Here is a 17,176-nt window from a genome sequence, read left to right as displayed (position 1 = left end):
CAAAGGCTGACACATTTTTGCCAAGAGAATGCACTGGTTAAAGCAAACACCCTCTTCCAACAACACAAGAAACGACTCTACACATGGACATCACCAGATCGTCAGTACTGAAGCCAGATTGATTATATTCTTTGTGGCCAAAGATGGAAAAGCTCTATATATCAGCAAAAACAAGACCGGGAGCTGATTATGGCTCAGATCACGAACTCCTTATTGCCAAATTCAGACTGAAACTGAAGAAAGTAGGGAAAACCACTAAGCCATTCAGGTAGGAACTTGCAGTAATACAGTGGAAGTGACAAATAAATTCAAGGGATGGGATCTGATAGAGCGCCTGAAGAACTACGGACAGAGGCTCATGACATTGTACTGGAGGTGGTGATAAAACTCATCCCCAAGGAAAAGAAAAGCAAAATGGCAAAGTGGGATCTGAAGAGGCCTTACAAATATCTGAGAAAAGAAGAGAAGTGAAAGGCAAAGGAGAAAAGGAAAGATACACCCAACTGAATGCAGAGTTCCAGAGAATAGCAAGTAGAGATAAGAAAGCATTCTTACACAAACAAAGCAAGAAGTAGAGGAAAATGATAGAATTGGAAAAACTAGAGATCTCTTCAACAAAATTGGAGATGTCAAGGGAACATTTCATGCAAAGATGGGCACAATAAAGGGCAGAAATCGTAAAGACCGCACTGAAAAGAAGATAGTGAGAAGATGTGGCAAGAATAAAGAGAATTCTACAAAAAAAGTTCTAATGATCCAGATAACCACAATGATATGGTCATTCACCTAGAGCCAAACATTTTGGAGTGTGAAGTCAAGTAGGCCTTAGAAAGCACTGATGTGAAAAATGCTAATGGAGGCGATTTAACGCTAATGGAGGTGGTGTAATTCCAGCTGAACTATTTGAAATCCCAAAAGATAATGCTATTATAGTGCTACACTCGATAAGCTAGCAAATTTGGAAAACTCAGCAGTGGTCACAGGACTTGAAAAATCAGTTTTCATTCCAATCCCAAAGAAAGGCAAGACCAAAGAACATTCAAAATACCACATAATTGCTCTCATTTCACATGCTAGCAAGGTAATGCTCAAAATCTTTCAAACTAGGCTTCAACAGTGCATGAACTGAGAACTTCCAGATGTACAAGTTGGATTTACAAAAAGGAAGAGGAATCAAAAAATCAAATTACCAATATCTGTTGGATCATGGAAAAAGTAAGAGAATTAAAAAAACAAAAACAAAAACAAAACCTGCTTCACTGACTACTCTAACATTCCTCTGGGTTTATTGTTTCTTCTGACCCTTTGTGGATCGCAACAATCTGCAGAAAACTCATAACAAAATGGGAGTACTAGACCATGTTTCCTGCCTCCTGAGAAACCTGTATGCAGGTCAAGAAGCAACAGTTCGAACCAGACTTGGAACAATGGACTGGATCCAAATTGAGAAAGGAGTATGTCAAGGCTGTATATTATCACCCTGCATATTTAAATTATATGCAGAGAATATCATGTGAAATGCTGTGCTGGATGAAGCAGAAGCTGGAATCAAAATTGCTGGGAGAAATATCAACAACTTCAGATAAGATCATGCCGCTCTAATGGCAGAAAGTGAAGAGGAATTAAAGAGTCTGTTGATGAAGGTGAAAGAGGAGGGTAAAAAAGCTGGCTTCAAACTCAACATTCAAAAAATGAAGATCATGGCATTCAGTCCAATCACTTTATGGCAAATAGATGGGGAAAAATAGAAACAGTGACAGACTTTATTTTCTTGGGCTCCAAAAGTCACTGAAGCTGGTGACTGCAGCCATGAAATTGAAAGATGCTTGCTCCTTGGAAGAAAAGCAGTGACAAACCTAAATAGCATGTTCAAAAGCAGAGACGTTACTTTGCCAGCAAATGTCCATATAGCCAAAGCGATGGGTTTTCCAGTAGTCAGGTATGGATGTGAGAGTTGGACCTGAAAGAAGGCTGAGCATCAGAGAATCGTTGCTTTTGAACTGTGGTGTTGGAGAAAACTCTTAGGTGTCCCTTGGACAGCATGGAGATCAAACCTATCAGCCCTATAGGAAATCAACCCTGAATTTGCATTGAAATGACTGATGGTTAAGCTGAAGCCCCAATATATTGGCCACCTGATGGAAAGAACCAACTCATTGTAAAAGACCCTGGTGCCTGGAAAGGTTGAGGACAGGAAGAGCAGAGGGCGACAGAGGATGAGATGGTTGGATGGCATCATGGACTCAATGGAAACTCAAGCAAACTCTGGGAGATAGTGTAGGAACATGTAGGCCTGGTGTGCTGCAGTTCACAGGGTCGCGAAGAGTCAGGCATGACTTACTGACTGAACAACAATATCTCGACTCCTATACTTTGTCATAGGAACCGGGCTGTGTCCAGGCTGTGTGCCTGATGGCCCACTCGTCTCAGTACCGTGCGTTGCTTCCTGACACACAGCCTTGAGGGAAGCACATGGACCTCAGGAGTGAGCCTAAGTATTCGTCTTGGGCCTGCACTTAACCAGTCCTCTTTCCTCAGATTCCTCCTATCGCCTTGTGAGTTTGTTTCTTCATTTCTTAAAATGGAAATATAATTCATATTCTTTCTGCCGCACAGTGATATCTGGATCACTACCTTGTACAAAGTATTTCAAAAGAATGGTACAATTGTAAGCTGTTTTAAAACATGAAGTGCAAAAAAAAAAAAAAAAAGTGCTTAATATTACCTAAAATCCCTTTAAGCTTTGTGTGCAACCATTCTAGTGAATTCTAGTCTTATGGAGGCCCTGCCCTTTGAAGACAGTTTTTCAGTCAACCAAAGTCTTGGTGAAATAAAAAAGTGGTGCTTTTCGTGGGGAATACCCAAAGGTCTGGAGCCAGGAAGAGGTGAACTGGAGTTCCTGTCTTTGCTTTACAGAAGGTAGTTTATTCTCCTGGAACTGTAATTTCTCCAATTGTAAAAAGAACTATAATTAGGATATAGTCACATCATTGATTCAACAGCTATTTATGGAATTCCTACTACAGGTCCAATCCTGCACCGGTAGGTACTGAGGACTGAGGGATGAGCAAAATTTACATAGTCTGTGCTCTCATGGAAACTGGTTTAACAGGGAACATCAAACAATTGTAAGCAGTCATGGAAAAAGAAAAGTTACTTGTAAGTTGTATGGCAAGAAGTAGGTAGTTAGAAGCATGGAATTACCATTTGGCACAGGGCCAAGCATCCCATTCCTTTGTTTCTCAGAGGCTTAAGATGTCTGAGGATCTCAGGAGGATGTCATTATTTTGAAATATTTGGAATCCACTCATTTATGCTATTTGGAGAAGGCAATGGCAACCCACTCCAGTACTCTTGCCTGGAAAATCCCATGGACGGAGGAGCCTGGTGGGCTGCAGTCCATGGGGTTGCTAAGAGTCGGACATGAATGAGTGACTTCACTTTCACTTTTCACTTTCATGCACTGGAGAAGGAAATGGCAACCCACTCCAGTGTTCTTGCCTGGAGAATCCCAGGGATGGGGGAGCCTGGTGGGCTGCCGTCTATGGGGTCGCATGGAGTCGGACATGACTGAAGTGACTTAGCAGCATTTATGCTATTGCAGGTCCTCCCAGGCAGAATGGCTGGTTTCCCATAGAAAATGATAAGTTGGCCCTGAAATATACCTCTTCCTCATCTCTCCACATACTCTTGGGTCCCGAGACCTCACTCACATTTTTGTTTCTCTCCTGATTGGGCTCTTCTGGAGCAAGCTCTCCAATAAGCAGTGGTTTAAGGTACAACCGCACAATGTCAGGGTCCGGATGCATGGCTCTGAAGACGTCCTGTGAATCAGAGAGAACTGTTAGAGGCTTAAAAATGACATGCTTACTCACAGATATCTCCCCTTTCTTACCTCATTCTGTACCGACCTTAGGAATCAGCACAGACTATGTTATAGAGCATTTACTTCTAACTCTAGGTTGACACTTCAAGTTCACTGATCAGAGTTACCCTTGAAATTCTTCTATGAGAGCCTCACACTGGAGATCCACCCACTGAGTGCATGGCTTACTAGGCAAGTCCTGGGTAGAAAATTGATCCTCAAGCATTGGAAGAGATTGTTGTTTATTTTATTGAGCATGAGAAGAAGTAGTTGGCTTTGAGATTGTGGGCCATGGTGAATTTTTAGAGTCAAACCTCAGGCTTGTTGTGGAAGTTGCCCACACCGTTTAGAGCGTGCAGCAACCAAGACTGCCTATGCAAACCACATCTATCAGTTTCCCTTTCAGTTCTTGGTCAAGGACCAGGGGACAGAGGCTCTTGAATTGAGTTATTTCCAAGGAAAGACAAGTTAAAGTTGATGATGATAATAAATGTCTAAGAGAGCATGGGAGCAAAGCCCTCGAACCCTTAGTTGTCTAAAGTGGCACTTTCTTGGCTAAGTTTATCACTGAAGAAGCCTTAGCATTCTTTCTAAAACAAAAACAAAAACAAAAAAGCACCATAGCATTCTCTGCAGGGGCTGGAGACAGGCACAAAATAGAGCTGACCCACTATATTTTTCCAACTCCATTCCCATGTTAAGTAGTAACTCCAAGTGGCTATGAGAAGCTGTGTTGATTCTCATGTCCTGCTTAAGTTTGGAAATAAGACAGACTTTTTTTTTTTTCCCTCCAGGGATTTAAACTGCTTTGGGGGAAGGAGGTTTCTCCAAGAGTAAGACACTGGACTTCTTGCTATTATGGTTTTGAGAATAGGAATGGTCAATATGAAGAAAAATAACCAAGGTTTATTAATTTGAATATGTGGAATCCACACACAATACCCTGGAGTGGTGGTGTTGCAGAGTGCTGATTAAGAAACTGGATCCCCGAGCAGCCTTCCTACACATAAGTCTATGCTTGCTGTGTAATTGTGGACAAATCTCTTGACCAGTCCATGCTCCTGTTTTCTCTTCCCTAACATGGGAGTGAGGGTAATATCTACTCAATTTATAAAGTTATAAAAATTAAGTGAGCTGATTAGAATCTGAGTGGTTTATAGTAAATTCTCAAACATATTAGCTCTCTTTCCTATACGTGTGCCTCTGGGCTTCCCTGGTGGCTCAGATGGTAAAGAATCTGCCTGCAATGCGGGAGACCCCGGTTAGATCTCTGGGTTGGGAAGATCCCCTGGAGAAGGGAATGGCACCTACTCCAGTATTCTGGGCTGGAGAATTCCATGGACAGGGGAGCCTGATGGGCTACAGTTCACGGCCTTGCAAAGAGTTGTACACGACTGAGTGACTAAGATACACAGGATAAGAGCCACCTGCCTTCCTTCTCTTCAATAAAATATAACAGTTCAGAGAGTTTCTTTCCATACTCCACTCGGAGTGAGCTCTGAATTGTTTTAGTGAAGACAATGAACCCTCCATCTTCAAAACCTAAAGCAACTTTAGATACATCTAGAACTACATACAAACCTACACATAGAGCATTTTCATGTGTATAGGCTTGTATGTATATATATAACATGAATGAGGCTATTCAGAAGGCTGCAATATCAACTCTTTAGACTCCCTTTTCTAGATTCAGTGATGTAAGAAGGGATTTGCATCTGTGAGAACCAGTCCAGGATCTGCTGTTCCTTCTGCCTTTGTGCACTTGCTCTGACCCCCTTGGGAAACGCTGCTTTCAAAGATGTGTTTTCGTTGTCACATTCAATGACTCTAAAGTTAGTTTACCTAACCAGGATGAGAGTCATTCGGTGATTAACAATGTGACTAAAACATTTCAGGGTGGCTGGCCCATACTGGAAAATCATATTCTGCCTGCTGTTAAGGAACAGAGGAGGGCGAGAAATGCTCTGAGGGATCAAGGTCAGGGTGTAGGGCAGGGGAGAGGCCCTGGACTTGCATCTTATTCTGAGAAATCGCCCAGAGCCCTGGAACAGTGTGCTGAAGCTAATATTCCTCTGGGTTCACTGTTTCTTCTGATCTTCAGCAAGATTCACAGGTCAATACTGCGACAACAGAGCCTGAAGACCTACAGAGTTTTCCAGAAGAGTAAGAATTGCCCTGCTGTGTGGAACTCTTTTCATTGCATTAATGGGCAGTGCAAATATGGCTCAGGCAGTCTTAGAATATTCAGTTTGAAGGAATCCACTATTAGAGTCTAGATACTGAGTAAGTTGTGAAATCTTCTCAAAAGACCTTCAAAAATGAGTTGTTGTTTTTCTTAATTAACTTTATTTGACAAGGATGCTCCTCCTGGAGAAAGTCCAGGGGTAAATGAAGGGGAGAGGGAGTAACACCATGTTTTTAGTGTATCCTGTGTACAAGGCGCTCTGTGGGCCAATTCATCATCATCAACTTACTTCTGTGAGGTTCCATCATCTTTGTTATACATATAAATACTCCAAATTTCAGAACATTGCCACAGTAAGTGGGAGAGCTGGGATTTGAACTCAAGGCTATGTGGCTTTAAAGCCAGGAAGCCATAAAGGTCCATTCCAGTCTTAACATGTACGGTTCTTTTCCTGAAAGAAGGGTGACACAAGATTGTTTTGGGAGGATGTTAAGATCAGTATGTGCATGCTGGGCAGTTAGTAAAGTGTTTCCCCACCTTAGGTTTTAATCACGTGTGTCACTTTGTCTGTGGCCCCAACCTACTTCTCCAGGTTGACCTCTCACCATACGCTTCATGCCTCATCCTGTCCAGTGGAACTCTCCCTATTCGGTAAACACTCCAGGACCCTGCACAGTTCTGAAGCTTTTAATACATGCTGCTCCCTTTGGCTTGACTGCTTTCCTCCATTTTTTTTTTTTCTACTTAAAAGTTCCTTCTCATTCTTGAACATCCAGATGAAATATGGCTTCTTAACACAGGTAGGAAAGTTATTTATGATCTCTTCTGGGCTCCCATGACACTTTGTTCCTGAAGCTTTTCAAATGATGCTGCAGTGAACCTGTGTATTCACAAAGGCCTTCTCTAGTGGCTTTTGACTTTTTTGAAGACTGAGACAATGCATTATTGATTAAATTATACATGACGTTTTTCGCTGTGCCTGGAATATGACATGTGATCAAGAGATGTCGGATGAATAAGGGGAAGGGTGAATGAATAGAGCAATGTATGACTTCTCTAAAAAGGAGAAAGTTGAGACGTATTGATTTCAAAGGATATGGGTCTTAAGCACTGCTGTCTCTTCCCCTCCCTCAGCATCTCTATTTTCTGATCTCTTAACTACTTTGTCATCTCTCATTTTCATCTGTTATCTTTTGATTCACTTCTCAACCATCATCTCTATTTACTAACCCCTTCATAAATTAACACTGTAGCTACTCTTAAAACTGATCATTTCCCAAACAGTATCAGCAGAGGGGAAAGATGTGATTATCTTTGCTTTCACAGTGACTTTGAAACCCTGCTGATTTTTTGCTGATATTTAATGGGGGCTGGAAGTGTGTCCATTATTGGAAGCGCAGTATGATCCCTAGTGGGAGGGACAAGTATGTAAAGTGAGCAGGCCTGAGAAGGATCATGTCCTCATAATGTAACTGCTGTATACAGGCTGTGCCCGCATCAAGGCACTTGGCCTAGAGGGTATGTGTGGGTTGAAATTCAGGAGACACTCCATTTGCCAAATCTTGTTCTGCAATCAATCAGTGTGTGCCTATTAAATTTACACCAAAATACACTATAGGGAGCAGTGCAGCATGTTGTTTATGTGGGAAATTTGCTTAATCTCTGAAGCTTCGATTTGTTTTCTAACTGTGGATGCTGCTTAGTCTGCTCCATGGGCTCATTCATCCCTTCATTCATTTATTCTGTCATTCATTTATTCTGTCATTACAAAACCTTGCCGAAGACTTAGCCAAGCATCACAAAGCTTAAGCTTTGGAATCAGATGCTATTAAAATGGTGATGTTTTTATATTATGATTATTATTCAGTTCCTCTGAAGTGGGTTGAAATTTCCCAAAATTCAGAAAAAAAAAAAAAACCCACCCATGGCGAATTTATGTATATAGTCACAAAACAATATAACTAGAACATAGATTTTGATTTACTTATCTCAAAAAGCTCACAGGGGACTTCCCTGTCAGTCTGGTGGTTAAGACTCCATGCTTCCAATAGAGGGTGTGCGTTCCATCCCTGTTGAGCAACTAAGGTCCCACACGCCTTGCAGCACAGCCAAAAAAAAAAAAAAAAAAAAAAAAAAAAAACCACCTCACCAGAATATTCAATACCCAACCACGGACACCCATTCCTACACCTTTGGGTAGTTCCTCTTCTGGTTCCTTCTCAGATCTCACCTGTTTCAAGGCAAATGCTAAATCAAGGTCCCTTGTATTTCTGGGAGATCACAAGTTTTGAATAGGCTGATTTATCTGGAGAATATAGTCTTTGCCTTCATTTGGGAAAAGAGCCACTTTGGAGTGGGGAATGTTTACATGAAGTCACTAAGATTCCCCTCCACCCACACGGATAAACAGAGTGGTATTTATTTATCTATTTATTTTTGCCATAACTCACTCTATTATTTGAGAATTTTCATTGTTTGAGATTTTTTTCCTGTGATATACTTAACTAAGCTCCAGGCCAGACTCTGTCTCTATCTCCACTGCCCCCACCAAACCTGTTCATCTTTCTGGCTTCATTATCTCGTAATGGCAACTGCCACCCACCTACCTACATAAGGCATCCATCAGACAGTTTAGACTCCTTACCCCTGCTTACTTACCCAGCCACTTATCCCCTATTATAAATTATGTCTCCAGGTTATCCACCCCTCTTCCTCATTTCTGTTGTCAGTGCCTTTCTCAGGACTTCAGCATGTTCCCTGGACTCTTTCCTTCCTTTTGATTCTTTAAAAAAAATGTATATGGGGCCGTAGCCTATTAACAATGTTGTGATAGCTTCAGGCGGACAGCAAAGGGACTCAGCCATACAGATGCCTGTATCCATTCTGCCTTGACTAACGCTTCTTGATCTTCAGCCTTTACTTCACCACCGGCTGACGTTTGAGAAAGAGTCCCTCTTCGTGGCCTTTGCCGCCCATTAGCCCTTTAACTGCGCTTGTCCCTTTACTCTTGCACCTTGTTTTCAACTTGAACCATCATTCAAATGAAAATCTAATTTTAAAGTAAAAACTGTTGACAGCCCACAAAAGATGCAGTTATGACTCATGACAACTTTCCTTTTACAAGCAGCTAGAATCCTGGTTGGTTTCCCTGTAGGACTGGGTGTAGGGAGGGACGCTGGGCTAGAGAAGTGTCATTACCTGCAGTGGGAGGAGAGGAAGACCTACAGCGATGGTAAAATCCAGAGGCCTTTGCTCAGAACTCAAGACCCTTTCTCCCCCTCCTCCTTCTCTTGTCTCTTTCTTTACCTCGCACACCCTTCATCCTCTCTTCCTCCTTCCCCTCTTCTCACCCTCAAGCCAACATATCGACCAGGATTGAGCTGAGCAAAGGATGTGGCCAAGCCGGGAGACCTATTCTGCTGGTGCTTACTCGTGACGTGAACCTGATCTGTATGCCACCTCTGCACACCTCCTCTCTTGCCCCACCCCAGCCTTGCCTCTGCTGATTCCACATGAGTCTTTTGGACCTGCACACAGCTCTATCCTCGTCCACCTTGCAGTCTTCCAAGCAGTTGAAACAAATTTTGCTATATTTCCTCCAGGCTTTTGTCAACTTTTTCCTGTCATATTGGATTTTTATTCCGATGAAGAGCTTGAGTTTCTCAGTGTCCCTCTCAGACCCTGATGTTCAGACTTGAGGTGGCTTAGCATGCAGCTTTGGTAATAACCATGACTCCTTTGTTCTGAATTGTCTGCTCTTGTGCATACCTCACAAGAGGTGTGTGTTTACTTCTTTTGTGGAGCCCGGAAATATAGTTCACTTGCTTGTATAAAACTTGGGACTTCCCAGGTTGTGCTAGTGGTAAAGAACCCACCTGCCAATGCAGGAGACATAAGAGATGCAGGTTCGGTTCCTGGTAGGGAAGATTCCCCTGGAGGAGAGCAGGACAACCCACTCCAATATTCTTGCCTGGAGGATCCCCAAGGACAGAGGAGCCTAGTGGGCTATAGTCCATAGGGTCAGAGATGACTGAAGTAACTTAGCCCAACTTAGCATGCAGGATGCTTCATACGGACATGTTGTAATTTATGTGATTAATTCCTCTTGTTGGACATATAGGTTGTTTCTGGCTTTTCATAGGTAAGCTTTTCTAGGTGAGAAGGTCCTAAGCCTTGACTTTAGTTATTAGCATTGTGCATTAGTTTTAAATCATATATTTTGAAGAAACAATCAAATAAACAATATGTTCTATAATAGGAATTGATGTGCCTGTGTCTTGTATAATAGACTTACCCTCTTCCAACAACACAAGAGAAGACTCTACACATGGACATCACCAGATCGTCAACACTGGTAAAAAGATATATTATATTTCTGCAGCCAAAGGTGGAGGAAGCTCTATAGAGTCAGCAAAAACAAGACTGGGAGCTGACTGTGGCTCAGATCATGAAGCTCCTTATTAGCAAATTCAGACTTAAATAGGAGAAAGTGGGGAAGACCATTATGCCATTCAAGTATGACCTAAATCAAATCTGTAAGTATTCATTAAGTGGAACTGAGAAATAGATTCAAGGAACTAGATCTGATAGAGTGCCTGATGATGCTATGGATGGAGGTTCGTGACATTGTACAGGAGAAAGGGAGCAAGACCATCCCCAAGAAAAAGAAATGCAAAAAGGCAAAATGGCTGTCTGAGGAGGGCTTACAAATAGCTTTGAATAGAAGAGAAGTGCAAGAGCAAAGGAGTAAAGGAAAGATATATCCATTTGAATGTCGGAGTTCCAAAGAATACCAAGGAAGTGATAAGAAAGCCTTCCTCCAGCGGTCAATGCAAAGAAATAGAGAAAACAATCAGAATGGGAAAGGACTAGAGATCTCTTCAAGAAAGTTGTAGATACCAAGGGAACATTTCCTACAAAGATGGTCTATAAAGGACAGAATGGTATGGACGGAACAGAAGCAGTAGATATTAAGAAGAGTTGGCAAGGATACACAGAAGAACTGTACAAAAAAGATCTTCACTGACCCAGATAATCATGATGGTATTGTCACTCAGCTAGAGCCAGACATCCTGGAATGTGAAGTCAAGTGGGCCTTAGGAAGCATCACTACAAACAAAGCTAGTGAGAGGTGATGGAATTCCAGTTGAGCTATTTCAAATCCTAAAAGACAATGCTGTGAAAGTGCTGCACTCATTATGCCAAAAATTTGGAAAAACTCAGCAGTGACCATGGGACTGGAAAAGGTCAGTTTTCATTCCTATCCCTAAGAAAGGCAATGCCAAAGAATGTTCAAACTAGGGCACAATTGCACTCATCTCACACACTAGTAAAGTAATGCTCAAAATTCTCCAAGCCAGGCTTCAGCATTACGTGAACCATGAATCTTGCAGATTTTCAAGGTTGATTTAGCAAAAGGCAGAGGAACCAGAGGTCAAATTGCCAACATCTGGTGGATCATCAGTAAATCAAGGGAGTTCTGGGAAAACATATTTTTCTGTTTTATTGACTATGCCAAAGCCTTTGACTATGTGGATCACAGTAAACTGTGGAAAATTATGAAAGAGATAGGAATACCAGACCACCTGACCTGCCTCTTGAGAAATTCATATGCAGGTCAAGAAGCAACAGTTCGAACTGGACATGGAATAACAGACTGGTTCCAAAGAGGAAAAGGAGTATGTCAAGGCTGTATATTGTCACCCTGCTTATTTAACTTGTATGCAGAGTACCTCATGAGAAACGCTGGGCTGGAAGAAGCACAAGCTGGAACCAAGATTGCCAGGCAAAATATCAGTAACCTCAGTTATGCAGATGAACGAAACTAAAGAGCCTCTGATGAAAGTGAAAGAGGAGAGTGAAAAAGTTGGCTTAAAGCTCAACATTCAGAAAACGAAGATCATGGCATCTGGTCCCATCACTTCATGGGAAATAGATGGGGAAACAGTAGAAACAGTGTCAGACTTTATTTTTGGGGGATCCAAAATCACTGCAGATGGTGATTACAGCCATGAAATTAAAAGACATTTACTCCTCGGGTGAAAAATTATGACCAACGTAGACAGCATATTAAAAAGCAAAGAGGTTACTCTGCCAACAAAGGTCCATCTAGTCAAGTCTATGATTTTTTCCCAGTAGTCATGTATGGATGTGTGAGTGGGCTATAAAGTAAGCTGAGTGCTGACGAATTGATACTTTTGAACTACGATGTTGGAGAAGACTCTTGAGAGTCCTTTGGACTGCAAGGAGATCCAACCAGTCCATCCTAAAGGAAATCAGTCCTGGATATTCTTTGGAAGGACTGACGTTGAATCTGAAAGTCCAATACTTTGGCCACCTGATGCGAAGAACTGACTCATTTGATAAGACCCTGATGCTAGGAAAGACTGAAAGTGGGAGAAGGGGATGACAGAGAATGAGATGGTTGAAGGGTATCACTGACTCAATGGACATGATTTTAAGCAAACTCTGTGAGTTGGTGATGGACAGGGAGGCCTGGCATGCTGTGGTCCATGGGGTGGCAAAGAGTCAGACATGACTGAGCAACTGAACTAACTAACTAACTCTTAGTAAAATCTTTGGACAAAATGACAACTTATCTCAGAATAACTAAGGAATAATAAATGCCATTTTTTCAGTGTTTAATCTGTGCCAGGTATAAGAAGAAAACCTTTATTTTATCTCTGATGACTTTGACATCCATACTAAGATAAAAGTATCATTATCCCACTTTCTAGATAAAGGAGCTGAGGCTCCAAGACTTCAGCAAGCTCCTCAGGACATTCCTAGTAAGTAGTGGAGACCAGATTCAAACCACACCTCTTTCATGCCCAAATTTGTACTCTTAATCATTAGACTGGAACCTCAAAAAGTTTTGGAATGATTGACCATGCGAATGAATGAATGAATGAATGAGTGACCCTATGGAACAAGCTACCTTGGTATCATTATGTACTTTTCATGAGAAGGATGGACGCTTGGAGAAGAGTTTCTATGTAAATAGGGAAAGATGCCCCCCTCTGGGCAGGTGCAGCTATGGTCCAGGGCTTGTGCACAGAGATCATATTTGGTGCACATTTGCCTTTCAGGGCACCACCTGCAAACACTTCTTAGGCTGTAGAGAGACAGCATCTGACCTCAGGTTCTCTAACTAGAGTCTCGCCGTTTCCCCACCACATACTCCTCTGTTCCCAAAGAGTTGGCAGCAAACAATCAGGATTTCTAAGCAGTTCGTAAACAGGAAATGTTAAGCACACCTCTGAGTCTATGGACGTGTGATACAAATTACAATAGCTATGGTTTAATGAAAAGTGTGTCTGGCATTATGCTAAACACTTTACAAGCTTTAGTCTCATTTACTAATTAGATGGGTAAGGTCACTCCCATTATGCAGATGATGAAGCTGAGTTCCAGAGCATTTCAGGGACTTTCCCAGGCTTATCTAACCAGTATACCGCACCTCAGGCTCCATGGACTCTGAGTGGCCATGGAATACCGCGGTTGTCAGAATTCTCCTGGCACCCTTCCATCTTCTCTAGCCATCATCCACTGGGGACATTCCTCTGAACATTCTGGATCTGCCTTCTAAAAGTCTAGGGTACATGACTGACCATGCTCAGGGTGTTCATCCTTAAGACACAAATCCTGAGGTGTCATGGGTATTTTCCCACAGGTTCTGATTGTTTCTATTTTATTAATCAATTCTTCCTTGTTGACTAGAATTGGATGCAGAATCGTGGTCTTTCTCTAACTTCTGGGAGATTAAAAACTCACCAGCAAATTGCAAATTCATCAGCTGACCTGCTTTCTGCAAGCTACATCTACCAGTTATATTCAAGGTGGTTGAAGGTACATATTTTTCTAACACATCCTCTGAGCTGATTCTGTGGCTTGTGTTAGAAAAGCATCGTCCATATTTTCTTTGTGTTGTGGAGATGAGATCTGTGGTATTTTTTCCCTCTTTTTTTGCCACTTTATTTTTTTTTTAATTGAAGTAGAATTGCTTTACAGAATTTTGTGGTTTTCTGTTATTCATCAACAAGTATATTTTCCCTTTATTTTTGTTAATTTTTCTCTCAATTCTTACACAAATGCCTGTCACTTGGCTTCTTCTATCCTCAGCTCTCTGGCTTCCTAGGGTTTTCCTGACACATGTGAGACTCCCATCATGGACTACAAGCTCATGCACACTTTCCCAGGAAAAGGTTGAGCTTTGCTTTAAAAATATCAGATCAGGTTGGAGTGGTGGAGATGTGGAAGGGTGTGTCCATAAAGGCATTCCTCTGACTACAGAATCAAGACAAGAAGATGGTAGAAGACCTTGATTAGACAGAGAAGTTGAGAAATTTGGAGAAAATGAGAATTGGGGAAAGAAGATGTTGCTAGTGTCAAAACCCAAAATCTTTCTTACTTTGCAAACTTGCCGTATGCTTGTGTATTCTGTTTTTATCAGTCAGGTAACACTCACAGAGCAGAGCTTCATGAATCAATATTTTTAGTCCTATGCTTTGAAACCAGTTGGAAAAATTATATACTAACATGAAAACAATAAGGGTAACATAAAAATAATCTGTTTAAATTTCTACTCGATAATACGCTAATTTTCTGATCTTGAATTAGTTTATTTAACACCTTTTATTCTCCATTTCTTTGTGTGTATAATATGGAGAAAACGTTCCTAATTGGGCTAAAACCAACTTTCTTATAGAATATTTTAGAAGGGATTCCTAAATATATTTAAGGATTGAGAAACCTCCTTCTTCAATATTAAATGGAAATTTTATTTTTAAGATCAGCTCTCAAGGGCTTTATGGTAAAAAACCTATTTGATTTTAAAATTTGTCACTGTTATTTGTGGACTGTGAGATACATTATTTTCATGTGTTAGCATCAGTGTTTTTCATCTTCAATATGGGAATACCATTCACTTTCCTTATGGTGAGGTTTAAGTGAGGCCATGCCTTTGAATGTGTATATGGTATCTTAGGGCTTCCCAAGTGGTGCTGATGGTAAAGAATACTCCTGCCATTGCTGGAGAGGTAAGAGATACAGGTTCGATCCCTGGCTCAGGAAGATCCCCTGGAAAAGAGCATGGCAACGCACTTCAGTATTCATGCCTGGAGAATCCCAAGGACAGAGGTGCCAGGCAGGATGTGGTCCATAGGGTCGCAAAGAGTTCAATGTGGCTGTATGGATGTGAGAGCTGGACTGTGAAGAAAGCTGAGGGCCGAAGAATTGATGCTTTTGAACTGTGGTGCTGGAGAAGACTCTTGAGAGTCCCTTGGACTGCGGGGAGATCCAACCAGTCCATTCTAAAGGAGCTCAGTCCTGGGTGTTCTTTGGAAGGACTGATGCTAAAGCTAAAACTCCACTACTTTGGGCACCTCATGCGAAGAGTTGACTCATTGGAAAAGACTTTGATGCTGGGAGGGATTGTGGGCAGGAGGAGAAGGGGACGACAGAGGATGAGATGGCTGGATGGCATCACCAACTTGATGGACATGAGTTCGAGTGAACTCCAGGAGTTGGTGATGGACAAGGAGGCCTGGCATGCTGCAATTCATGGGGTCGCAAAGAGTCAGACATGACTGAACGGCTGAACTGAACTGAAAGCTACTTAACATACATGATGTTAGGCATCCATTGAAAGTCTATTTTTTTCAGCTATTTTGGTGGAGGAGAGTCATGAGGAAAACCAGTGAAGGAAAGTGGTTAAGACTAAAAGTTAAGAAAGATAAGTGTTTTGAATTTGAGATCTGCTGGCTTGGTAAACTTGAGTCAGTCACTTAACCACTCTGATTTCAGTTAGTTCTTCCATAAAAGTGGGCTGTATCACCTGTATCCCACTGAATGAACTGCACGACTAAAAAGAGCTCTACAAAGTCTGAAAGCCTGTGTCACTGTACGCTTCAAACACCGCTCAACACTCTGATGCTCGCCAGATGGACTGCTGTCTACTTCATGCACTCCAGTTGTAGGAGTCGGAGAAATTTCTACTTGGGTCATGATATTTTTTCCAGAATTTACTCACCTATTTGTAATTTTCTTCTTATGAGACAATAACTACATTTCAAAACCAAACAAATAAAACAAAAAACATAATGCCAAGAACAAAAACCAAAACCTGCAATACACATAGTATCTACTGTCAGCATCTGAGCCCACCCCAAACCCAGTGCAAATAATAGCTAGACCTTGAGGCTTAATTAGCTTTCAAGTTTTTGCTGGATAGGAATACTGAAAAGTTGGTTTGGGAGATGAGTGATCATGGAGCTTGAACACGTACTTGAAATGGTTTTGGAAAGACAGCCAAGGTCCCAGCCACCCAGCACCTGGAACAGAGAGAGAGAGGGCAGGCTTTGAGCTCCTTACCGTGGCATCTTCCCCAGCGTAGTGCTTGAGGACTTGCCGCCCACCAGGATGCCTGTCCGCCCAGCCAGTAACATCGTAGACCTTGCGATTGATCACCAGCCACTGATCAGTCTTCAGATTGTGTCTCTGGATCTCCTGCCAGGTGTACCTGTTGAGGCTTTTTCTGGGCAGGTCGCACTTTGCATTTGCCTGCTGCCTTGCAGAGAGCTTGGCTTTCCCACTTGCTCCTGGTTTCCTGTTTGGCTGATGCTTCGCACCTAGGTCCAGCTGGTTCTCATCTACGAGGCTCCCATTGCCCTCAGGCTTTTCTTCAAACTCCATTGTCTTTGTACTTTTAGAATTTCTGACTTGACACCTGGAATTTCTAATTCTCACCTGATTGAACTACAGAATGACCTTTTCCCTCTCCTGTGAAGTAAGAAGCCTTCAAAGAAAACTGTTTAGCCTACTTGACTCTTGGCAAACCTGATAGTGAGTTCCTTCCCAGCCTCTCATTTCTCTGTCCTGAGTCTTTTTTATCCTGATGAAGAATTTCCCCGCACTCCAGAATGTTGGTCTACCTTTCTCTCTTCTCTCTGCTGGCTGATCTTTTAGCAGAGTTCTTATTCATCATTGTGTCCTTTAGTCAAGAGCTGGAGCCAATCACAGCCCAGGGAATGGTGTGGCCTGACCCCTGGGAGGAGGGGCTGGGCTCCTTCTTTGCTGTCTGCACTGGCATCATGCTGGGTCAGGCTCATTAGCTCTCCCCCATTGAA

At 42.1% G+C, this 17,176-nt stretch overlaps 1 protein-coding gene across 1 annotated transcript in view; it reads right to left on the bottom strand.

Annotated features, from left to right (window-relative positions):
- The window catches only part of LOC108637647 (fatty acid desaturase 2-like protein FADS2P1), a 42,565-nt gene extending 25,589 nt beyond the window's left edge, over positions 1 to 16,976 (bottom strand). Inside the window, exons 1-2 of the mRNA XM_018059082.1 lie at positions 16,422 to 16,976; positions 3,714 to 3,824 (exon numbers count right to left, since the gene is read on the bottom strand). Of these exons, the coding sequence (XP_017914571.1) occupies positions 3,714 to 3,824; positions 16,422 to 16,742 (432 nt within the window). The 5' untranslated portion in view covers positions 16,743 to 16,976. The remainder of the gene's footprint in view (positions 1 to 3,713; positions 3,825 to 16,421) is intronic.

This window comes from Capra hircus, chromosome 15 (genome assembly GCF_001704415.2).
Source record: "Capra hircus breed San Clemente chromosome 15, ASM170441v1, whole genome shotgun sequence".
Lineage (NCBI taxonomy): Eukaryota > Metazoa > Chordata > Mammalia > Artiodactyla > Bovidae > Capra > Capra hircus.
Note: the sequence above shows the minus strand (reverse complement) of the source record. Positions and strands in the feature narration are given on the sequence as shown.